Here is a 25,117-nt window from a genome sequence, read left to right on the forward strand (position 1 = left end):
AACATTGTGCAAAGCTAGTACACATACATGACCTGCACGGCCGCTTCTTGGCACAGCACAGACCTTGCATTTTGCTTTGCTCAAAGTGCATTTGTTTGCTCATAAGTTAATTAGAGCTCACCATTTCCAGAAAGGCAGCACTGGTGAAATCTGAGTGCCTCCCTGCTGCTGTGCTTGTCCTCCTGCTGTCTGTGCAGGAACCAGTTGTGAGACAATATGCCAACATCACTGAGAGAAGCTGACTCCAACCTAACACTGTCCTACAGAGGCCCATGCTCTTAGGTGTGAGAAAGAGCCTGCACCCAGCCTATTTCATGGAACCTTTTATCTGGTGGCCAGACACCTTATGAAGAGGACTATAATGCTGTCTGTAACCTGGGGAAGTACTGGAGTGATCTTGGGGTGGTGGCAGAGGAACAGCAGGGAGAACCTCTGGTCACCTTCAAACCAGGCAGCCATGGAAGCCACCCTGCTCCCACTCAGACAAGGACAACAATGCAATCTGTCGTAGATCCTGCCTCATCTCCTTCTGTGCTGGCTCAGGCATGCCGACGTTGCCTGGCTACAGGACATGCTTGCTAAGGCGGCAGCTGTGGGCAGGTGTGGTGTGTTCGCAGCAGAACTGTTCAGTGGCAGTCCAAGGAAAGCCATGGCCGTGGCCCTCCTGCTCCTGGCCAGCCTGTCCTGGTGGCACTGCACTCTGGCAAGGGCTAGCATTCTCTAACCTGCAGCTGCCATGCCTGTCAGTCTCTCACAGGGCAGCCTGGACACCTGCCTTTGGAGAGAAGTGCACGGCCTCTCTCCCAATCTCTCTTGCACTCTCAAAGTCCAGGATGTGCTCTCGAGTAAGGTGACCACAGAAAGCTGAGCAGAGTGTTAGAAAACTTCTCATCTCCAGCAAAGCATCTTCCCCCACTGCTACTTCTCCTTTCAACATTTCCTGTTGTCTCCCAGGGATCAAAACATCTACTCACACTCCCCTCTCCATGAGGCAGACAGGGACGAGAGTACTTGACTGGGGGCTCTTGAGTCCCTCTAGGCTACCTACATCTTGTTGTGGTTCACACCTGTTAAGAGTCCCCTCCACGGGACCTGCCTGCAGTCCTGTCCTGTCTGCTTCAGTGGGGGCTGCCCAGCACCAGGGAGCACCTCTCTGGCCCCACGATGGGATCTTGGGTCCCCTTCCCCCACTGCCACATCCCCGCCCTGGCACTTCTTTCCATATAGCAAGAACTCTACTGTGTTATCGGGAAGGCAAATAGCTGCTTTCCAAAGTGCAGCGGCTAATAGTGAGACACATTGCAGATGAGTCATTCTCCCATTTGGACTAAATTAGCACTCATTTTCCTCAAATCAGGGCTGCTGCTCTCAGACACAGTCAGAACAGGCTCTGCGGCACACAGCAGTGATGGCAAGAGAGGCTATTAACATCCTCATCTCTGCTGCAAGTGGCTCCAAATCATGGAAAAGAGCATCACTTCTTGCTTGATTGGTTGGGCAACCACCTCAGCTTTCTACTTCTCTGCTTGCCTTGGCACAAAGAAGCAGCTTTGCAACAGCAGTTGCAAATTCACTCTACGGAAGACTTGAGAACAAGGCCTGGGTAAGTCAGAGGCTTCCAAAGTTCAACACGGGGAAGTGCAAAGTCCTGCACCTGGGAAGGAGCAACCCCATGCACCAGGACATGATGGAGGCTGCCCAGCTGGAAAGCAGCTCGGCAGAAAGGGACCTGGGGTTTCTGGTGGACACCAAGTTGAACATGAGCCAGCAATGTGCCCTTGCAGCAGATGCTAACGGTGTCCTGGGCAGCATTAGGAGGACCGTTTCCAGCAGGTCGAGGGAGGTGATCCTTTCCCTCTGCTCAGCACTGGTGAGGGCATACCTGGAGTACTGTGTTCTGTTGGGGGCTCCCCAGTACAAGGGAGACATGGACATACTGGAGAGTCCAATGAAGGGTGACTAACATGCTGAAGGGACTGGAGTATCACTCCTATGAGGAAAGGCTGAGAGCTGAGACTGTTCAGCCTGGCGCAGAGAAGGCTCAGGGGGATCTCATCCATGTCTATAAATACCTGAAGGGAGGGTGCAAAGACGATGAGCCAGGCTGTTTCCAGTGGTGCCCAGTGACAGGACCAGAGGCAATGGGCACACACTGAAACACAGGAGGCTCCCTCTGAACATCAGGAAACACTTTTTTACTGTGAGGGTGACCAAGCACTGGCACAAGGTGCCCAGGGAGATTGTGAAATTTCCATCACTGGAGATACTCAAAAGTTATCCGGACACAGTCCTGGGCACCTGGCTCTGGATGGCCCTGCTTGAGCAGGGGGATTGGACAAGGTGACCTCCAGAGGTCCCTTCCAACCTTAACCATTCTGTGATAAAAACATTCCTATCAATTATCTGTAGCCTGTAATTCCCATGGCATTAATTATCTTCTACCCAGAAAACTGGATGTGTGTCACTTGTAATGAGAGCTGTGAAGAATGGGTCATTAAGGCATGTAAGGAATTACCCTTAAACCCCAAAATGATGTACTAAAACCAAATTACTATCTGAAGCAAAAACACCTCGAAGAGAAGACCGCTCTTGACATCTCATGCTCCTTCTGTTTCACATAAGCTTTTTATCTTGGAGGTGATCTTCAGCTTTTCACAAGCCCCAGATTACTATAACTTTGCTTAGTAAACACCTGCAATGACGCTTACAGCCCAGCAGCCCAGGCCTAGAGTGAAAATGCAGAGAAACTAGCACAGAATTCTCTCTCCCAAGGACTGGGAATCCATAGCTGTGGATTCAAACTAACCACCCCTTCTGAAGATGACACCAGCTCTGAGTCAGCAGAATTCTCCCTCCTTCAGGCAAGAAGCCAGGATAAGGAAAATGGCAGAAATATTTTGTCTGTGTTGCATCTTTACACTTTCAACACAGAATTACACTGAAACTCTAGAGAAACAAACATACACTGAGCCAAACTTGTGTGTAAGGAATGCTTTGGTTAGTCTGCCTCTTTCTATGCTTTCTACTCTGCATGTGTGAAAAAGGGGTAAAACGGGCCATGAGCCAACAGGTCACTGCCAGAACCAACCAGACAGTAGTCAGTAGAAGACCTGCAGTTTCAAACTGTGTTCCCTTGCTCCAGCACAACCTACATCCTTCTCCCCTCATATGGACAGGAAAAAAGACAGATGTTTTATTATAGCTTTTCCTATATAAATAGAAAAAAGAAGCACTTTAATGAGGTGAACATCTGTTCCAGCCCAGCCTCAATACAGGGTTTCAGCAGGGTCATGTGCTGATGCTGGACAGACAAATCCAACAGACAAAAGCATCCCCACGATGCTGTATGTGCAGAACGGCAGCTGAGAAAGGAATTGTTTCACCCCTGGTCAGACCTCCTAGGCATTTTTAGTTCATTTTCTTGCGCTTCCGTTGGTTCCCTGATGCCTTCTGCACAGGCAAGGGGAGAGAGAGAGTGCCCAGCTTGTGGTTCTGATCATTCTCAAGTCCTGGCAGCCCCTTTGCCTTGGAGACCTTCAACCGCATGGCCTTTGCGATGTCCATCATCCTGGAAAACACCAGAGAAATACTGTGTCAGTGCGGCACACAGGTCTCTGTAGCATGACACTGCACAAAAGATAACAGCCTTTTGCCTCAGGGGAGAAGCCGGGAGGCACCAGTGAGAAGGATGCATTCTCTGCATCTCAAGGATACCATGGAGACAGAAGCTGGAAGTATTCAAAGACTACAACATAGAGCCTTCCTGGGGAGGCCAGAATGCTACTGAGCTGTGCACCGCCACCTCAAAGAGCATTATAAACCCACGTTGCCTTACTCAATGGCCAGCTGACTTGAGAAAAAATAATGCTGCTCTCCATTTCCCTACAAAGAGGAGAACAGGCATTATTTGTGTTCAGCTGCTGCTGCTGGCAGCCCATGTTTGCTCCCCAGTGCACTCATCTCCCGTGTGTGGTACAATGAATGGAATCTAGTACAGCAACAGCATCTCCTCTTAGCCACTAAAATTCAGCATCCTTAGCTGTAAGAAGAAGGGCTTGTTTGAGACGTGCCTTCTTGCCCAAGCTCTTCACCCTACACAAGCCAGAACACACCTGGAGCCTTGTCAAACAGAGAGAACAAAGTACATCCAAAGGGAAGCTAGCAGGGAAATAGGTGTCCTGGCCTCAGCTGGGGTCCTGAGAACACAGAAGTCCCTGAATCCTCCCAGCTGACTCTTGTTATCTTTGAAATACAAATGGATTCAGTTGGGAAGGGTTCTTCAGTCAAACCTCCCACTCCAGGCAAGGATCATCTCATCAGGTAGCTCAGGGCTATGTGTCGCTCCTCAATTTTTCCAACAGGTCCCAGCCTCCTCCACCCTTTTCTCAACAGCATCCTATGCCCTGTGTTCCCAGCTCCAGTACAACAGTTAAGAACAAAACCTGTGCATAAACTGCAAAAACCAACATGGTTTCCTTAAAAAGCTTAGTTCCAAAGTGGGGGGGGGGGGGGAGAAAAAAAAGAAAAAAAAAGAAAAAATGGATGGAAACCAACAGCAAACACTGCTGTTAAACCCACTATGACCCATCAAAGAATAAAAAACATAACTGGGAGCAAAATCAGAAGTCATTGCATCAAGGCTGACTAGGGAGCTTGCAAAACCAAGAGGTCACTAAAGGCTCTGGTAACTTCCAGTTATTACTGGACCTTAACATTACATCCCTCAGCCAGAAACCCCAGGATAGTCCACAACATTTTTCTCAGTTGCAGTGAAGGGTTTGTGTCCTTCTGCAGTTCCTACCCAGCCGCATGACCTCTAAGCAATCTTGTTAAGAAAGACCAATGTGACTGAGTTAGGAAACACATGTCCTTGGCATCACCATCACCCACAGAACAGGACAAGGTGGGAGAGGGATACTAATGAGCATGGCTGGACAGTCACTAATGGGTCCACCTAATCCCTTCCCAGACAGCGTTAACAAGCTGCCTGCTGGGCTGATGTCTGCTTGCTGGGACACTTCCCAGCAAACACAGTGGACTGGCTTATCGGAACTGCTCAATTCCTGATTTATTCTGCAGGGGCCAAAACAGTACAGTGCAAACAGCTCCCAAAGCCAGAGGAGCTGGCAGCAGGCTCCGGCTGACACCTGCTGGGAAAAGCAGGTCTTGCAGCTAACAGCAGGTGCATGACACTTACGTATTCTTCCACTGAAAATTAAAATCTAGAGAACAACTGCCCGCAAAAGCTAACACAGCAAGGGTTGTTTGCCCTAAAGCTTATTCTGCAAGCTGTTTTCTACCCATTCACCTTCACTAACCCCGATTTGGCGAATCCTTATTTCAAATATTATGGGGCCAGCAGTTCTGCCTACAACCTCTTTGCATGATGCTTTGCTAAAAAGTCCCCAGGTCCATCAGTATTTCAGAAACAAAAACAATCTCCTCAGTGCCAAGTGCAGAGTGGGTAAATTTCAGGGGCCTGGGATTCCTCTATGTAAACACCAACTACATGCTCACAGTGTGATTGTGAGAAAAAAATCCCTGTTTCTAGTTTTCCTGTTGCATTCAGCTGCAAACCTGCACTTACACCCAGACTGGTACCTAACAGGGACTGGAGATCTGCAGGAAGAAGAGGCACAGAGGACAGGAAGGTGAAGAGTGATGTGATTTGTCAGGCAAGAAAAGGGGCTGGGTGGCAGTGGATAGGTCTTGTCCTGGAATCTGTCCCAGCTGCCCATTTTGGTGCTGCCTGCCTTAGATTCCTTCCCTGCAGAATAGCTGAAGAGCCTGTTGATGCACCTGAGGACCTCTTTGTGACAAGTGCCCTTTCAAAGTTTGAGACATAGAACCACGCTCCTTTATGAGCATCAGGGCTTCAAAATAAAGCTTCAACACAGTCATAAAAGACCAATTAAAACAAGAGGGACTCGCCAGCAGGTATCACTGTACTACCCAGGTGCCAGAGAGGCTAGAGCTCTCTCCCCAGGGGCTCTTTATGGGAGGATCACAGCATATCTCAGCAGGTATGAACAAGCATGACGACTCACCTGCTTTCTTGGAGCTTCATGTCATTCTGCAGGACGGTGAGGTCTGTTTGGAAGTTGTTAATGTGCAGAGCCAATGCAATGACGTATGCTGTGATTTTAGCCTTCATTGATGCAGAGATTAAATTCTGGACACTGTATGGCAAGAGGGAGAACACATGAGATGTGGCGTGTCAGTGAACCCAAAACACAACCCCCATGAGGTGCAGACAGAACTGGAGCCCCAGTTAAACATGACTAATTTCTCCTAGACACCAAAAAAGAGCAAAAGCAACAGAGACCTCTGATCACAGGGGCATAACAGACTTCTTTATCCTCCTCACATGCCCCTGTTTCTGTTCAGAAGTGCAGGACCCTGGGGTTGTTTATCACTGTGCAAACTTGACAAAAATCACCAACTAAAGGCACTTCAGTCTCTTTGGCAGGCTGGTCCCTTGCAAAAGCAAAGCAAAGGGAAGCTGTTCTGAGGGCATTCAGTGTGTAACTACTAATGACACCTCAAATACACAATCCACACAAAGCAGATCCCTGGCTGGCAATCTTATGGGAGCATTTGACTGCTCGTCTCAGACAAAAGCTGGCCCATTTGGACTCAAATTCTCTGCTCACGTCAGATTAAGAGCAGCAGTGCAGCTGTACAATAGCTGAGCATCGGCATTATGCCCCTTTTAGGCAGAGAGGCTGTTGGCTCCCTGAGTGTGGCAAAGGCACTGTGGCAAGAGGATACTATTCACTCTTACCTGCATTTTGGTGCTTCCACTCAACAGGATTGCTGAAAACATTTATCCAAACTTATAACTGCTTAGTTGTAAGTGGCATCCTTCTTAAGGCTGCAGCCAAGGGCCACCTGGTCAACGACAGCCTCCAACAGCTGCCCAAGGCCCTCCCTGCAGTGAGACAGCACTCAGCACCACACAAGTGGCTCTAACACTGCTGGAATGGAGGACCTTGCAGTAGCTTCCCAGCCTCTGCTCCAGTCATGGGGTGGTGGATTCTCCTGGCTGACGTCCACGGCAGAACCAGACCCTACCTTACTATACCAAACTTTGTCACTGCTGGCAGGCAATGCCTGGGCAAAGCTTAGGCAGAACTCTTTGGCCTGTATACACATGGGTGCAATGGCATGGGTGTCAGCCCAGCGCGAGTTAACCAGTGCAAATCTTTATGCAGTTTTGTCTGTGCAGGTTTCAATGGAGAATCCAAATAAGTCAAGTCAGGTCTAGGTTCATGTAAAAGTGCCCCTGTTACGCTAGTAAAACTATGTGAGTGTAAAAAAAAAGCACCATTATTTAGCCACTGCACTACCTCTGTCCTGACCCACTCTGGGATGGTGGAAGAGCTGACGCATCCATCCGTCAGCTGCCTTGGTTCACAGTGAAAATGTACATGCAGACAGCTGCCCATTTAGCTGCACAGTCGAGAGTCAGCTGCAAAGCAAGCACCCATTCTGCATCCAGAAATGGTCAGGCGGATGGCTGGGCACCCCACTCGGTCACACTAGCTAAATCCATAGGTGCAGGCTTGCTTTTGCACACATGACCCTGCTTCTCCCAGTCACATTTTAGACCTGCACTGTCTAAAATGGACTATCACCAGCCACAACCCAATGTTCTACAGGGCCAGGGTGTGAAGCAAGAGAAGCTACTGCCATCTTCCATTTCGGTAGGAGGTTTCCTGATAATGTGTCCATGGCCCTTCAAGCTGAACTCTGTCATATCTCCGCCTCAAGAACATCAAGGCAAGCGTGATTCCTTACCTGCCATTGTTGTAGGTCAGTGAAGTGAAATTCTTCATGAGTTTCCTGCTAATAATGTGTGGGCATTCAGGACCCATTGGATCTAGGACAGAAAGAGGTTTTGCAGTGGAATGAGAAACACATACTCTTCCTTGTACTGCCCATCACCAGCTATCATAATAGCACATTTATTATTACCATGACATTTATTGCCTCTTCCCAGGAACATAAAGAACCTAAAAGGAACCTGGGCACTTGATTTCTAGGTTTCATCATTTTTCAGGTCAGAGAGAGGCTCCTAACAGTTTTTATTTTCTTTACAAATGGTATCTCCCACTTCAATACTACACAATCTAAAATGCGTGCATGTGTGCCTACACATATATTTCTTTTAATAGATTCCTGCCTTTTAATAGATGGTCCTGTCATAAAATATTATTAAAACTGAAACCACACTAACAAATTCCTATTAGCACCAAGACTAGTCATTTCCACATCCTCCTTGACTAAGTCCTACAGAGTGACTCCTGTGTCTCCAGCGATGCAGGAAGGTATTTACAGACAGGCTTGCCATTTCGTCCTCCATCACACCCCTGCCATTGAAAATGCTAACAATGACATTTTCAGCACTGACAAGGAGACTCAGATACACAAGTTCTATGGAAGATGGCAAGTCTTGAAAATCTCAACCAAAATATTTTGTGCAGTGCTTTTGAGAACAGCAGTTCCTGCCATTTTAAAAGAAAGATCCTGAAGACAACAGAGGTATGATCACTGTGATCCACACATTCAGCTAATAAGCAAAGGATGATGAAAACATTCTCAAAAGCACAAAAGGAGATATAAAGGATGTATTGTGTACTGTATGGCTCTTGCACCTGGAATATGGAGGCTGGACGAGGGAGAGAGCTGATAGTTTCCAGCCTCTTGGCTTAGGAATAAAGTGTGAAAATATAAAACATGTTTATAAGTACAGAACTATTGATAAACTAGAAAGAATCTCAAAAATTCCAATCTAAGCTACCCTGTCTCCTACCAAGAGGATCTCATGGTGCCATCCTGATGCATGGCAGTTAGGAAGGGACTGAAAAGGATTAGACGTACATCTCCCAGCAGACGCAGATCTAACAACCCTCAACAACACAGAGATCCTCAACCTCAGCATGAAACAAGGCTGAAAGCAACTGCTGCAGCTAGCTGTTTGATCACAGCTCGTTCTGGGCAGCTTTACTGTTTCCTACTGCAGTAATTACAAACCAAGTCTCAGCAGGTAGCTTAAAAGTGGAGGAGCTGAAAACTCTCTTACGCTTCTTCTTGATCACTTTCAGGTAGCTGAACTTAATAAGGGTGTCCAGGAACCAGAGGCATCGGGCTTTGTGATCTCTGCTCTTCTCATCAGCAGGCAGAAACTTCAGCTCCTCTAAAACAAAGGAGCAATGGCTGAAGGAGAAAGAGGGGGAAGATGAGGCTCAAAGAACCAGGGACCAGTTTACATCATCAGGAGGACAGGACACACCTGTAACTTCAATGCTCAGCTGTTTGAGAAGAGTTCCCTGGACACCTATAAAGGATAGCCCAGGAGGCTATTTTGTGAGCACGCCACATTCAGCCAGCTCCTTTCAGTGTGCAGCTACTAAGAAGGTCCCTGCACTGCAGAAACTGCAGGCTCTCAACATGGCACACACACACGCTTCTACTCTGGCACAAGCAGGCAGGAAGCACAGGGAGTGAGGTGCTGTTTGTGCTTTTCCTGCTGACTTCAGCCCCTCAGCACAAGGCTTAACAGCTCTAAGTGTACGTCCATGTCAGCTTACCAAGCCACAGCAACATCCACAGCAAGTCTGTACTTGGCTGGGACCGTGCCCAGCCACGGGCATACCATGCTCAGCACAGCTCTGTGGTCCCTCCTTCCAGGCACCTGCCTTCAGACCCCATTTTGGATTTCTCCACTCTGTTCCTCTGCAATCACTTCCCCAAAGGGCAGCCATGCTGCTGTGCACACAACTTCCTCACCTGTAAAACTATACCCCACATTTCCCAAGGTAGGTGTTGCTCAGCTGTACTTTTATTAAATGTCCTCCCTCTGCACTGAAAAGATCAGCCTGGTTATTGTGGAGCCATCAGTAGCCATCCTGTCCCATAGAAAAACTACAGTTTCACAGGGCCCACCTTGACTATTACAATGCTGTTTGCAGCAGCATTACCTTTTATCTTCTGTTTTCTTGGTGATTTCTTCTGGAGTGATGTTAACAAAGACTGCTGCTGGAGCCCGCAATGCTTCATACTCTGCTGGGGACAGAACTGGAAGGATTTTAAAGAAAAGAACAAGCATGCCTTTGCTCTCCCTTCTGGTCTGAACAGCCCACAGTGAGATAAGCTCTACCTACTCTTGCTTTAGGAGGTGTGGGGCAGGGAAGGAGGGAAGGAAATTATATACAGGCAGGACGTAACAAGACTAGGAAGCTGGCCAATAACAAAGGTCTCTAAAGGACCGTGGCTCAACCACAAGTCAATTCTGCATGGCTGACCTCATTACTATTCCCAGTCAAACTGCTGTCAACAGGGAGGCACAGCATCCAGCTCTTTGTAGGAAAGAGGCAGGATATGGGACTTGCAGGCCCCAAAATCTCAACACAGCATGTCCCTGGCTCTCAGTTTTTGGCTTGTGAGAGGAGAAGGCTCAGCTCATTCACGCGCCTGGCAGCACTCACTCCCACATGCCAGACCACTGACATCGAGGCTTACAGGTGTGGGAAACCACTCTGCCACAGAAAAAAGATACTGTCCTCAAACTTGTAAACATTTTCTGGTTTGTCAGCATCTTCATTACACGGTGGGAGGAAGATGGAGATGTTCTGTACATCATCTTGGGCCACGTCCTGGATCAGAGCTTTGGAGGGGAGCAGGAAAGAAGAGAGTATTTGGACCACGCAGACAAAACCACAGAGAACACGACCACAACCCAAATCCTTCCTTTAAACACAAGTCTACTCAATGGTGGTTCTTGGGTCAACACCAGTTTAGTCACAGCTGGAGTTTTAAAGGTTTAAAACTCCAGTTCAGTTTATCTCACTTGGGACAGTAGTAAGGAAAAGGCTACAGCTCTTTCCTATTAATAGTTTCATTACTGCCACATGTAGGTGCTTACTGTACAAAAAGCATTCCAGTAGGCACAGAAAGTCCAAGAGCTTCTGATATGCCTGCTATGTATTGAGCATGCTGGGTTTTAGACTGGTGTCATCACTTCTACCAAGAACTTTCTGCTCCTTAAAATTTAGAAAAGCCACTCCAGACTAGAGAAAAATCTAGGAAAGAAGTGCACCAAGACAAACTGGTTGCTGCTGCTGCACCTCTTGCCTGCAGGGTGGGCAGAATATGGTTTTGGCACCCTGGGTTCCATTGAACATCCTTTTGGCACAAAGCAGCTCTGAGAGCACAGTCAATACCCAACCTGGAACACAAGGGATGAGAGCTGACAGGTTCTATAGTCAACAGACATCTCTCCTATTCACAGTCAGTAAAACTCAGAATCCCCGAAGTGCTAGTGGAAAGGAGCTCTGGAGGTCTTCTGTCCAACCTCCTGCTCAGAATAGGACTGTCTACAGCACTAGATCAGGGCAGCCCTGGCTTTGTCCTGCCAAAGCTTGGAAACTCCCAAGGATGGTGACTCCACACCTCTCTGTGACCTGTTCCAGAGCTGCAGCACCCTCCAAGGCAAGAAGGTTCCCCCAGTCTCCCACGTGGACCTCCCAAGGTCCAGGGACCACTGCAATTTGTGCTGTTGACCCTTGTTGGCACTGCTGAGAAGGTTTGCCTCTGACTGCCCTTCAGGTACCTGTGGGATGCTGTTAGATCCTCCCTGGCCTCCTCTTTGCCAGACTAACCAAGCCCAGCTCTCTCTGCCTCTCCTTGTCAACTGTGTGCTCCAAGCCCCTGCCCATTCTTGTTGCCCTGCCATGACTCCTCTGTCATTTCTCCACCTCCTTCTTGATCAGCGCAGGGGTGCAGCGGGGTGGCACAGGCTGGACAACATAATACAGATGCAGCCTCACCAGCACTCAGTAGTGGGGTTATCAACTCTCCTTGAAACATCACCTCAGTGTGATGCTTTGGAAAGTGAACTTTCCTGCAGTAGTGACAATAACTAAGGCCACGGCAGACTCCTCTTTGCTGCAGGCTCCTCCATAGCAGAAGCCTAAGTCCATCAGTCTGGCTCGTAACAGCACTGGGGATGGCACCTGATGGGGCTGTGACCTGGTTTAGGGCACGGACCATTTTACATAGACATGCCACTGTGAAGCCAGGGTACAGTTCACCTTAATGAACGTTCAGTGTCTCAGTTCAGACCAGGTGAATGTACTGCCTTTATCCCAGTAAACTGATATCCAGGGACTCCCAGAAGAGCTCCCAACAATGGGCAGGGCACTGATGCCACAGGGACCTTCCCTCATTCAGGCAACTCCCACACTAAGTCTAGCAGGATCAGAAGGAAGCAGCTCCCTTTCCACCAGAAAGACCCATGAGTTCCTCCACATGTGCCCTTCTCAGCTTGTTAGACCAGCTGCTTCCTTGGTCACTCGAAGAAAACCCCTTTTTTCTTCCTACCATACTTGGCAAGGAACAGACAGAAAAAGGCACTTCTGATTGCCTTCGTTAAACCCCAAGACAATATTCTTACCTGTTACTCCCTTTGCATCTATAATGTTTGCTGCTGCTTTTGTCACAGCAGTATTCAGAATATCATTGCCCACTGCATTCAATCGCCGAGAGTTCAGAGCTCGCTTCTGCTTGCTGGTACCAAAGGCCTCAATGCACAAATCCATCTGTGCAAGAGAGAAGCAAATTAAAACACACCGTTGAACTGAAGACACTTTGCATCTAAGAGGAAAACTCAGCTAACCACCATTTGTTCCACATTCGCATTCTCTAAGAAAACTTCAAACATTTCACTGGGCACAACCCAACCATCTGACAAGCACTGATCTGCAAGGGGGCAGGAAGTAACTGGGATTGTAATCAAGTCTGAAATAATTATGAAAATACTGCCGAGTTAGGCACTAATAGTGTGCTGTCTCGTAGACCTCCAAGGCACAGAGAGTGCTGAACCTGCACAGGTTTACCTTGCAGTAAACGAAACATCACAGTCTCAGACAAGTATCATCTGCCACTGTTACCTGGATAATCACAGCAGAATATGATATGGGGTTTCAACTTTACCTTCTCCCTGTAGGATTTATTCTGATAATCCTTCGTGTCATCAGGTATTAAGTTATCTATAAAAGAACAAAAGTTAGTATGCTTGGCTTGCAGCAGCCAGGACAGCATACATATTCAGTATTCCTTTAGCTCTAATCCATTACTGAAAGACTTGGCACAACACTTCAAGATCTCTCCCATAGGACTTTGTCAATTAAGGAACATACTGAATATAAAAGTACGTATCTAGAACAAAAAAGGAAAAGCAGGCCAATTTTTGCTATAAAGCCTACAAGCGTAATGCATGGATTGCAGGTCCTGCTGCACAGGGGAAAAATAAGCTCCCAAAAGACTGTATTCTTTGGGTTATCCTCCTGGATTCAGCAACAAAAAGCAGTTCTGCTGAAGAAAAGCTCTTTTGCTTTTCAGTGATCCAGTCCCTTGACCTGACAATTTCCAGGCTTCCCTCAACAGAGCATACCTAGACAAGGCTGCACTTATTCTGAACAGTGACAACTTTGTTACTGACTCCAGCACTTCCACCCTCTCACCTGTAATGCTCTCTGCTTAATCTCCACCCTAAATTTCACCCTGTTTCCTCCTCTCTCTGTTTTTCACATCATGCAGTCCCTTAGAAGGGGAGTGTAATGAATCCTCCTTCCTTCATGCTGATGGAATAAGGCAGAAATAAGGAAGAAAGAGCAGCCAGAGAGAAAACAGAGAGCACTGCTGTCGGCAACCAAGCAGTCAATAGCTGAATGCATACATAGGTCTAGCATGCTGTGACTCTGGTGCTGGGGTTAAACACAGTATCTTCCTACCTGACAGCAAGGGTTGCATGTTGAATATTTCAGCATTATAGACTTCCATTTGCCCAGAGTCCTTGTCTAACACACCGACAAAATACCTGGGAAGAACAGGGGCAAGTGATTAGCGAGAGACAGTCCACTGGAAGTGATGTTTTAAAATACATGGTGCAGAGCCATGTGTACTCCCCATCACCTGCCAATTCTTTTGCCTTGCAAATACAAGTTTTCCAAGCACATTCAGAATGTCACAATAAAACAAGTTACCTCCAAGGCATGCACTATATAGATATATCTATCTATAAAAAAAATAGACTTGCTGCTCTAAGTAAATGCGGAATTCTTAAGACAACTAAGTTAGCTCCAAAATGCACAAAGTCTAGGTGCCAAAGTGCTAGCTGCTATTCTCTTTTGTCTTTTTTGATGTGTCAGGACCTGTGGTTTCTCAGTGCTTCTATGCAGTTTCCTGTGTTTTTAAAACTTGGGTTCCCTGTGGCCAGTTCTCTGCTTAGTACAAGTCACTTTAAGTCCTCAGAGCTTCTCAGAAATGTGATTTTGCTGTTTCTAAAATAGGATAATTTCTTTTAGGTAAATTCTTTTTCATCCCACATTTCAGAGGAGCAAGCCCAAATGGTTTGTGCTGCTGAGACCCACCAGGAACAGGCTGTATGTCACCCTTGGCTGAAGCTGATCAGGGTATCAACTGTACCAGTTTCTTATCCAGCCGGAAGAGTTCATTCCATGTGATCCTTCTGACTGGTGCCTGAACTTGCTCTGCTCCATAACACATCTTCCTAAAACTCAGGACACGCTTTCTGAAGACAAAACCCGCTTGCACAACAGGCTGCTTGTTGCAGTGGGAGCAATACTCTCTATGCAACTGCTCTCAGAGGAGCTGCCTAAGTACAGTGGGAATCACAGCACCCCACTGGCCAGAAAGGATCTCTGGCAGTTCCTCCTGTCCCAGGAAGCCCAGAGGTTTGGCTGACTCATTGACTTTCCACTCAGAACAAACTGGGCTGTTTGCTCAGAGGTGGTTTCTGCTCCCTGTTATACCCACATTAACAGTTGTGAGTGCACAGTGTTAGGCCGACAGCTGCCAAGAGCTACGGGAATGGATCCACTGGAGGAAATCCTCATGCGTGCAGCTGAAGCAGATGTGGGAGGAAAGGGACAGAAGGATGGGGTGGGAAAACTTGAAAGAAAAGCAAGAAATGACTTAATTGATTCTTGCCTCTATCTCTGGAGATCCTGAGGCATGTGCACACCTAATGCAAAGCTAATACTTGAAGCTGAACGTATATCAGCAGTTCGCTGGCCTTGTTAGTTTCCGTAGCTCAGGATCTCCAGAGGTGCAGGCAAGAACCACTTAAGCCACTAAAACCATCTCTTAATCAGCTATGTGAAGTGTGCAGAGATAAGAGCACTAAATCCACCTAGAAATAATACTGCACTGATACCTGTATCATACATATTAATTAAATTAAATTTATCTCTCCAAACTCAAGAATAAAAAGCTCCTTGGTGCCTTTTTTCACCTACAGCTTCTTAAACTGAGGACTGTTACATCTAAAGGTCCAGCTCTCCTGGTTTCACTTCTCAGAAAGAAGAACAAAGATTAGTATTAGCATGTTTTGACGGACTATTTGCAGAGGTGAAACCAGTTCCTTTTACAGAATTATAGAACAGAATAGAACAGCGTATTTCAGTTGGAAGGGACCTACAATGATCATCTAGTCCAACTGCCTGACCAATTCAGGGCTGACCAAAGTTAAAGCAAATTACTGAGGGCATTGTCCAAATGACTCTTAAACACTGACAGGCATGGGGCATCGACCACCTCTCTAGGAAGCCTGTTCCAGTGTTTGACCACTCTCTCTGTAAAGAAATGCTTCCTAATATCAAGTCTTATTCAGAACATAGGACCACCAGGGCACTAACATCTGAAAGCACCTCCTCTTCCTAACAGGTTTACACAACTCAGTTTGCTCTTCACTCCCTCACCCCACCTGTACTTTAACTAGTCGGACATGATCAGGTCGGTGCAGTCTAAATAGAGAAGAGATGAGCTATGTAAGGAAACCACGTGGGGCAACTCTAGTGGATCTATGGAGCAGAGCACTTGGTACCAAGAGCCTGACATGCACATTACATGCATTTCAGCATTGTGTAGCCTAGTAGGAGCAGTAATATGCATCAAAGGAGAAAACAAACACCTTTGGGTATAACAAGGCAAGATTATTTCACATTGGCTCTCCACCCATTTGGTGGTTTTCCTATTAGAGAATGAGAAGGATCTCACATACAGAATACCTCTTAGGAGGCTAGTGGGATCTGCCCCAATGCTACAAAGGACACATTCTTAAACCAAGACATGTAAAGGCTGGTGATTTCACCAATGCTTCCTTTTACAGCATGTGGCACAGACAGCTTCTTAGTTCACGCAGCAGCATCGTGCTGTGGCCCTGAAGTTAAATGGTGATTAATAACCCAGGGGTTTCCTGGGCAGCAGCAGATGATCTTGGTGATTCCTTAATCTTAATTTCTTAAGTTTCTTAATAACAAAGCTGTTATTCCTAGGCTTCAGCTACATCAAATCATCTCCTCATCCTTTCCTTTACAAGACCTTTTCAAATACACTCTATCTGTATGTAACATCACAACTTCCAAAGGGATGTAACATGCACAAACAATGCAGCTGCCAGTCTCCTGTCAAAATCCTCTTGATTCAAATCATGGCCTCAGTGGGAACTTCCGAGCCAGCTTTAAGAAAGGCTACCAGGAACTTTGTATCTGAGCAATTCCTCTGCTTCCACCTCCATGTCCCTGCCCCCATTTTGCCAGCAACCCATACCTGCATAAGGAGTTACATTTCATAACTCCGCTGCCGAAGTTATTCCCCACATATGAAAGCCTTTCAGTTTCTGAGACCTGAAAAACAAAGAAAAATTACTTGAATACAGGGCTGTGAAAAACCTTCTCTGAATCCACTTTATTTTCCCTTGTGCCACAAAGCTGTACATTCCCAGGCATCGGACACTAGTCAGGCGTAGGCAAACTTCACTTTGCCTGTTTTGGGTATGTTTTGCATCAGGTCAAAAATCTTTAAAAGACAGACAACATTTCTTGAAGCTGTAACTATCCATGATATATAATGCTACTTCAACTTTCACTGGGCCAGAAGATGAGGAACCATTGCAAAGAAATCATAGGAATCATAATTCAGAGTTTATCAGTGTAGCAAACTTGGGTGTCATTGCAGTTAAAATGCCTCACTGTGTTGACCACTATACTTTAATCCAGAAGCAAGTTTGTGAACGAAACTGGGTTTACTCACAAAGCCACTAGTGAAGAGAGATCAGGCCTATCCGCCAGTCAACTTAAGACACTATTTCCAATGCTTTAGGGTCCTTAACACAGTTGGTCAAAGCTTCTCTAAGCTTCCAGCCAGGACAAACCTTACAGATTTCAGCCTGGGCCAAAGGTACACACTGGGCAGAGCCACCACTACAAGTAAGGGGAATTCAGTTTAAAATGTGATTTTCAATGATCTATTTAAAGCTCTAGTAATGCCAAGTGACTGCAATTCACTGACTATGCAAACACATGTAGCACGGGGAATAAACAAGAGGAGTTAGAGACATGCACACGCCTGCAGGGCTACGACCTTATTGGCATCACAGAGATGTGGTGGGATGGCTCCTGTGACTGGAGTGTTGGAATGGAAGGATACAGGCTCTATAGGAAGGACGGACAGCGGAGACAAGGAGGGGGTGTCCCCCCCTATGTCAGTGACCAGCTGGAGTGCATGGAGCTCTGCCTGGGGATGGACGAGGAGCCGACTGAGAGCTTATGGGTCAGGATTAAAGGGAGGGCAGGGACAGGTGACATTACGGTGGGGGTCTGCTACAGGCCACCTGACCAGGAAGATCGAGCAGAGGAGGCCCTCTATAGACAGATAGGAGCAGCCTCACGCTCACAAGCCCTGGTCCTCATGGGGGACTTCAACCACCCCGATATCTGTTGGAGGGACAACACGGCAGGGCATAAGCAATCCGGGAGGTTCCTGCAATGCGTCGATGATAACTTCCTTCTCCAAGTGGCAGAGGAGCCAACGAGGAGAGGTGCTATGCTGGACCTTGTTCTCACCAACAAGGAGGGGCTGGTGGGGAACGTGAAGCTCAAGGGCAGCCTGGGCTGCAGTGACCACGAAATGGTGGAGTTCAGGATTATTAGGGCACCGAGGAGGGCGCACAGCAAGCTCACTACCCTGGACTTCAGGAGAGCAGACTTTGGCCTCCTCAGGGATCTGCTTGGTAGGGTGCCATGGGACAAAGCCCTGGAGGGAAGAGGGGCCCAAGAAAGCTGGGTAATACTCAAGGATCACCTCCTCCAAGCTCAGGAGCGATGCATCCCAACAAAGAGGAAGTCAGGCAAAAACGCCAGGAGGCCTGCATGGATGAACCAGGAGCTCCTGGACAAACTCAAACACAAAAAGGAAGCCTTCAGAGGGTGGAACCAAGGACAGGGAGCCTGGGAGGAATACAGAGAAATTGTCCGAGCAGCCAGGGATCGGGTTAGGAAAGCTAAAGCCCTGATAGAATTAAATCTGGCCAGGGGCGTCAAGGGCAACAAGAAAAGATTCTATAGGTACGTTGGGGATAAAAGGAAGACTAGGGAAAATCTGGAACTAGGCCCTCTCCGGAACGAAACGGGAGACCTGGTTACCCGGTATATGGAGAGGGCAGAGGTACTCAACTTTTTTGCCTCGGTCTTCACTGGCAAGTGCTCAAGCCACGCCACCCAAGCCGCAGAAGGCAAAGGCAGGGTCTGGGAGAATGAAGAGCCACCCACTGTGGGAGAAGATCAGGTTCAAGACCATCTAAGGCACCTGAAGGTGCACAAGTCCATGGGACCCGATGAGATCCATCCACAGGTAATGAGGGAACTGGCGGATGAAGTTGCTAAGCCACTATCCATCATATTTGAGAAATCATGGCAGTCCGGTGAAGTTCCCACTGGCTGAAAAAGAAGGGAAAACATAACCCCCATTTTTAAAAAGGGAAAAAAGGAAGATCCGGGGAACTACAGGCCAGTCAGTCTCACCTCTGTGCCTGGGAAGATCATGGAACAGATCTTCCTGGAAGCTATGCTAAGGCACGTGGAGGACGGGGAGGTGATTTGAGACAGCCAACTAAGGGCAAATCATGCCTGGCAAATTTGGTGGCCTTCTACAACGGGGTTACAGTGTTGGTGGATAAGGGAAGAGCAACTGACATCATCTACCTTGACTTGTGTTCTGCACAACAACCTTGTCTCTAAATTGGAGAGACACGGATTTGACGGATGGACCACTTGGTGGATAAGGAATTTGCTGGATGGTTGCACTCAAAGTGTTGTGGTCAACAGCTCAATGTCCAAGTAGAGACCAGTGATGAGTGGCATTCCTCAGGGGTCGGTATTGGGACTGGCGCTCTTTACCATCTTTGTCAGCAACACGGACAGTGGGATTGAGTGCACCCTCAGCAAGTTTGCAGATGACACCAAGCTGTGTAGTGCGGTTGACATGCTGGAGGGAAGGGATGCCATCCAGAGGGACCTTGACAGGCTTGAAAGGTGGGCCCGTGCGAACCTCATGAAGTTCAACAAGGCCAAGTGCAAGGTCCTGCACCTGGGTCGGGGCAATCCCAAGCACAAATACAGGCTGGGCAGAGAATGGATTGAGAGCAGCCCTGAGGAGAAGGACTTCGGGGTGTTAGTTGATGAGAAGCTCAACGTGACCCAGCAATGTGCGCTTGCAGCCCAGAAAGCCAATTGTACCCTGGGCTGCATCAGAAGCAGCGTGGCCAGCAGGTGAGGGAGGTGATTCTCCCCTTCTACTCCGCTCTGGTGAGACCCCACCTGGAGTAGTGCGTTCAGTTCTGGGGCCCCAACATAAGAAGGACATGGACCTGTTGGAGCGAGTCCCGAGGAGGGCCATGAAGATGATCAGAGGGCTGGAGCACCTCTCCTATGAAGACAGGCTGAGAGAGTTGGGGTTGTTCAGCCTGGAGAAGAGAAGGCTCCAGGGAGACCTTACAGCAGCCTTCCAGTACCTGAAGGGGGCCTACAAGAAAGCTGGAGAGGGGCTTTTTACAAGGGCATGTAGTGATAGGACAAGGGGTAATGGCTTTAAACTGAAAGAGGGTAGATTTAGATTAGATATAAGGAAGAAATTCTTCACCATGAGGGTGGTGAGGCACTGGACCAGGTTGCCCAGAGAAGTTGTGGATGCCCCATCCCTGGAAGTGTTCAAGGCCAGGCTGGATGGGGCTTTGAGCAACCTGGTCTAGTGGAAGGTGTCCCTGCCCATGGCACGGGGGTTGGAACTAGATGATCTTTAAGGTCCCTTCCAACCCAAACCATTCTATGATTCTATGATTTACCAAAGGTTTTTGTTGTTGTTGTTGTTGTTAAATTACATCATGAGGAGATTTCTATTTCTTTCAGTGAAGGGAGAACCAAGCTTAAAGTCAGAAGGTGCTTTCTGCTGCTATTGTTAAGTTTTACAGCTGCTTAAATGCATGATTCACTCAAGGAATAAATGGTTTTTCAGCCAAAATCCTCAGGGGAAATGTACTACAGTATAGTAGAGACACAAACATTTTGAAATACATTTAGGTGGTTGAGCCATTCCTGGTAGTGCTAGCTCTTTTTTGAGTCATAGAATCATAGAATAGTTTGGGTTGGAAGGGACTTCTGAAGGCCATCTAGTCCAACCCCCCTGCCATGGGCAGGGACATCTTCCACTAGATCAGGTTGCTCAGAGCCCCGTCCAACCTGACCTGGAATGTTTCCAGGGATGGGGCATCCACCACCTCTCTGGGCAACCTGTGCCAGTGTTTCACCACCCTCAGCGTAAAACATTTCTTCCTTCTATCTAGTCTAAATCTGCCCCCCTTGAGTTTAAAGCCATTCCCCCTTGTCCTGTTGCAACAGGCCCTGCTAAAAAGTTTGCCCCCATCTTTTTTATAAGCCCCCTTTTTAAGTACTGACAGGCTGCACTAAGGTCTCCCCGAAGCCTTCTCTTCTCCAGGCTGAACAACCCCAACTCTCTCAGCCTTTCTTCACAGGAGAGGTGTTCCATCCCCCTCATCATTTTTGTGACCCTCTTCTGGACCTGCTCCAACAGGTCCGTGTCTTTCTTATGCTGAGGGCTCCAGAGCTGGACGCAGTGCTGCAGGGGGGGTCTCACCAGAGCAGAATCCCCCCCCCTTGACCTGCTGGCCACGCTGCTTTTGATGCAGCCCAGGATACAATTGGCCTTCTGGGCTGCAAGCGCACATTGCTGGCTCATGTCCAGCTTTTCATCTACCAGTACCCCCAAGTCCTTCTCGGCAGGGCTGCTCTCCATCCCTTCATCCCCCAGCCTCTATCGATACTGCCCCGACCCAGGTGCAGGACCTTGCACTTGGCCTTGTTAAATCTCATGAGGTTCACACAGGCCCACTTCTCCAGCTTGTCCAGGTCCCTCTGGATGCCATCCCGTCCCTCTGGCGTGTCGACCGCACCACTCAGCTTGGTGTCATCTGCAAACTTGCTGAGGGTGCACTCGATCCCACTGTCTATGTCACTGATGAAGATATTAAACAGTACCGGTCCCAATACGGACCCCTGTGGGACGCCACTCGTCACCAGTCTCCATCTAGACATTGAGCCGTTGACCACTACCCTCTGGATGTGACCATCTAACCAATTCCTCACCCACCGGACAGTCCACCCATCAAATCCATACCTCTGCAGTTTAGAGAGAAGGATGTTGTGGGGGACCGTGTCAAAGGCCTCACAGAGGTCCAGACAGACGACATCTGTAGCCCTTCCCTTGTCCACTGATGTAGTCATTCCATCACAGAAGGCCACTAGGTTGGTCAGGCAGGACTTGCCCTTGGTGAAGCCAAGCTGGCTGTCTCAAATCACCTCCCTGTCCTCCATGTGCCTTAGCATAGCTTCCAGGAGGATCTGTTCCATGATCTTCCCAGGCACAGAGGTGAGACTGACTGGCCTGTAGTTCCCCGGATCTTCCTTTTTTCCCTTTTTAAAAATGGGGGTTATGTTTTCCCTTCTTTTTCAGCCAGTGGGAACTTCACCGGACTGCCATAATTTCTCAAATATGATGGATAGTGGCTTAGCAACTTCATCCGCCAGTTCCCTCATTACCTGTGGATGGATCTCATCGGGTCCCATGGACTTGTGCACCTTCAGGTGCCTTAGATGGTCTTGAACCTGATCTTCTCCCACAGTGGGTGGCTCTTCATTCTCCCAGACCCTGCCTTTGCCTTCTGCGGCTTGGGTGGCGTGGCTTGAGCACTTGCCAGTGAAGACCGAGGCAAAAAAGTTGAGTACCTCTGCCCTCTCCATATACCGGGTAACCAGGTCTCCCGTTTCGTTCCGGAGAGGGCCTAGTTCCAGATTTTCCCTAGTCTTCCTTTTATCCCCAACGTACCTATAGAATCTTTTCTTGTTGCCCTTGACGCCCCTGGCCAGATTTAATTCTATCAGGGCTTTAGCTTTCCTAACCCGATCCCTGGCTGCTCGGACAATTTCTCTGTATTCCTCCCAGGCTCCCTGTCCTTGGTTCCACCCTCTGAAGGCTTCCTTTTTGTGTTTGAGTTTGTCCAGGAGCTCCTGGTTCATCCATGCAGGCCTCCTGGCGTTTTTGCCTGACTTCCTCTTTGTTGGGATGCATCGCTCCTGAGCTTGGAGGAGGTGATCCTTGAGTATTACCCAGCTTTCTTGGGCCCCTCTTCCCTCCAGGGCTTTGTCCCATGGCACCCTACCAAGCAGATCCCTGAGGAGGCCAAAGTCTGCTCTCCTGAAGTCCAGGGTAGTGAGCTTGCTGTGCGCCCTCCTCGGTGCCCTAATAATCCTGAACTCCACCATTTCGTGGTCACTGCAGCCCAGGCTGCCCTTGAGCTTCACGTTCCCCACCAGCCCCTCCTTGTTGGTGAGAACAAGGTCCAGCATAGCACCTCTCCTCGTTGGCTCCTCTGCCACTTGGAGAAGGAAGTTATCATCGACGCATTGCAGGAACCTCCCGGATTGCTTATGCCCTGCCGTGTTGTCCCTCCAACAGATATCGGGGTGGTTGAAGTCCCCCATGAGGACCAGGGCTTGTGAGCGTGAGGCTGCTCCTATCTGTCTATAGAGGGCCTCCTCTGCTCGATCTTCCTGGTCAGGTGGCCTGTAGCAGACCCCCACCGTAATGTCACCTGTCCCTGCCCTCCCTTTAATCCTGACCCATAAGCTCTCAGTCGGCTCCTCGTCCATCCCCAGGCAGAGCTCCATGCACTCCAGCTGGTCACTGACATAGGGGGGGACACCCCCTCCTTGTCTCCGCTGTCCATCCTTCCTAAAGAGCCTGTATCCTTCCATTCCAACACTCCAGTCACAGGAGCCATCCCACCATGTCTCTGTGATGCCAGTAAGATCACCCTGCAGGCGTACGTAAAGAATTCACTGTGTAAACATAACAGAACAGATTTTGTGATGAAATGGACCTGACTAGTTGTTAAGTAACAGCTTTTAATTTTCAAATATTATCTCCCTTTAGGTCATTAAAATAAATCACGAACACAGACAACTTCAGTAAATCAACCTTTGCCTGAGAATACACAACCATGTATCAATCAAAAGTTTTCAAATAAGCACGTATTCAGTTCTGATGGAAAGGTTACTAACTCACAGTCTCAAGACCATTAATCAAAATGTCCCACGTTGCATTATTCAGGTTCCTTTCTGTCCCAAGAGTCAACCTGCAATGCCAAGCCCGAGAGGGCACGGTCTGATCCTGTCACACTCCACAGAAACCACTGTGCCCTGAGACTCGGCAGGGCTGCAGGACCCACACCGGCTTCTCCAGGGTCCAAGGACACCTCGTGGGTCTCTGCAGAAGCGCTGGTGGCCTTGGCAGTGAGCCTGGCTCGCGAGCACAGAGTACTCTACAGGGTAAGGGAACGGCTCTCCCCCTGTCCACCTCTGCACAGGGTTTCCCTGAACTGCCACCCCCCATCACGCCCATCTCCATTGTGGTGGTAGCCCACATAAGAATCAGAACTTCCTCTGAAATCCCAGAGATTTTGTGAGATTTGGAAAATGGTTCTCTCTCTCACACAGGCTGGGGCTAAACTCTGATTATTTTTTTAAAATGCTACAAACCAAAACTTCATGCAGATTTTCTGAGTCTTGCTCACTATACAGTAATGAGAGCCGCTGGAGCAGGGCAGCAGGCAGGAGCCTGGAGAGGAATAGCAGTCTACCCGAAACGGGACCACAGGGACTGTGTGTCTGACAGAGGTTTCTAGTTCCTACTCGCAGGAGCTGCCACAACTATAGCCATAAGGGGAAAAAAGGGTGAAAACCCATCACTAGCTGCCAAGGTGGGAATTACTCATGCGTCCTCAGCACGGGTCTAGGTGTAGCTCTCACCCTGATCTCTAATGGAGGCTGCAGCGCTGCAGCCTCCCAACGCGTCATTCTGTGCTGCTGCCCAGGCTACAGCGGAGCATTCCTCATTACACGGCGAGCCACGGGCCGGTGGATGCTGTCAGAGCTGCACTCGCCATTGCGGCCCGTTTCAGGGCAAGCACAGCTCTGAGCTCCCGCGGCCGCCCTTACCGCAGCCACCGATGCTGCAAACACGAGGACTAGTTGCAGGCGGCCGCGGGAGCGCGCTCCGCGAGCGGGCCCTTACCAGGATCCTCCGGTGCTTCTTCCGGGGATGGGCTGTGTCCCTGTTTCGGTAGACGGTGAACCGCATAGAGTCGGACCGCCGCAGCCTGCCGTTGGAGAACTGCACTGCAAGGTGGCGTGAAGAGGCCGTGAGCCCGGACGGCGTCCCCTGCCCCGCGCCCCCCGCCCCCACCGGAGGAGGCCGCCCGCTGCGCTCCCGTCTGCAGCCCCGTCCTGACCCGCGGTGCCCTCCGGCCCGAGCCGGCGCCCACCCCGTCCCCCGCCTCACCCAGCACCGCCGGCTGCTCCGCCTCGGGATCCCCGCGGTAACGCCAGGTGGCTGCGGCGGCCATGGTGCGGGACAGCGAGGGTCAGTGGCGATGGGAGGCCCCTCCCGGGGCGAGGCGGGAAGGCCTGCCCCTCCGCCCACCTCCTCGAGAGGCTATACGCGAGGCCCCGGCACCCGGGGGGCGGCAGCGCGCACGGCGGGAAGCGGCTCACTGCCGCCACCGGGCCCACTCCCACTCCCACTCCTCCTCCTCCTCCTCCGGCCGCACCGCACCGCACCCGGGCGTGCGGCCCGGCCGAGCCGGCGGGTGGCGCCCCTCCGCGCTCCCGGGGAAGCGGAA

The 25,117-nt window shown here is 49.2% G+C and overlaps 1 protein-coding gene across 1 annotated transcript; it reads right to left on the bottom strand.

The window, feature by feature from the left end:
- Positions 1 to 3,170: 3,170 nt before the first annotated feature.
- On the bottom strand, positions 3,171 to 25,002 carry POLR1E (RNA polymerase I subunit E). Its single transcript, XM_076362642.1, has 12 exons — positions 24,778 to 25,002; positions 24,511 to 24,614; positions 16,636 to 16,712; positions 13,797 to 13,882; positions 12,997 to 13,052; positions 12,458 to 12,602; positions 10,562 to 10,669; positions 9,984 to 10,080; positions 9,086 to 9,219; positions 7,801 to 7,882; positions 6,048 to 6,179; positions 3,171 to 3,568 (listed from the first exon to the last, which is right to left on the bottom strand). Exons 1-12 carry the CDS (start codon positions 24,839 to 24,841, stop codon positions 3,409 to 3,411), a joined length of 1,245 nt encoding a protein of 414 aa, XP_076218757.1. The 5' UTR covers positions 24,842 to 25,002; the 3' UTR covers positions 3,171 to 3,408.
- Positions 25,003 to 25,117: the final 115 nt, after the last annotated feature.

This window comes from Aptenodytes patagonicus, chromosome Z, assembly GCF_965638725.1.
Source record: "Aptenodytes patagonicus chromosome Z, bAptPat1.pri.cur, whole genome shotgun sequence".
In the NCBI taxonomy this organism is placed as follows: Eukaryota; Metazoa; Chordata; class Aves; order Sphenisciformes; family Spheniscidae; genus Aptenodytes; species Aptenodytes patagonicus.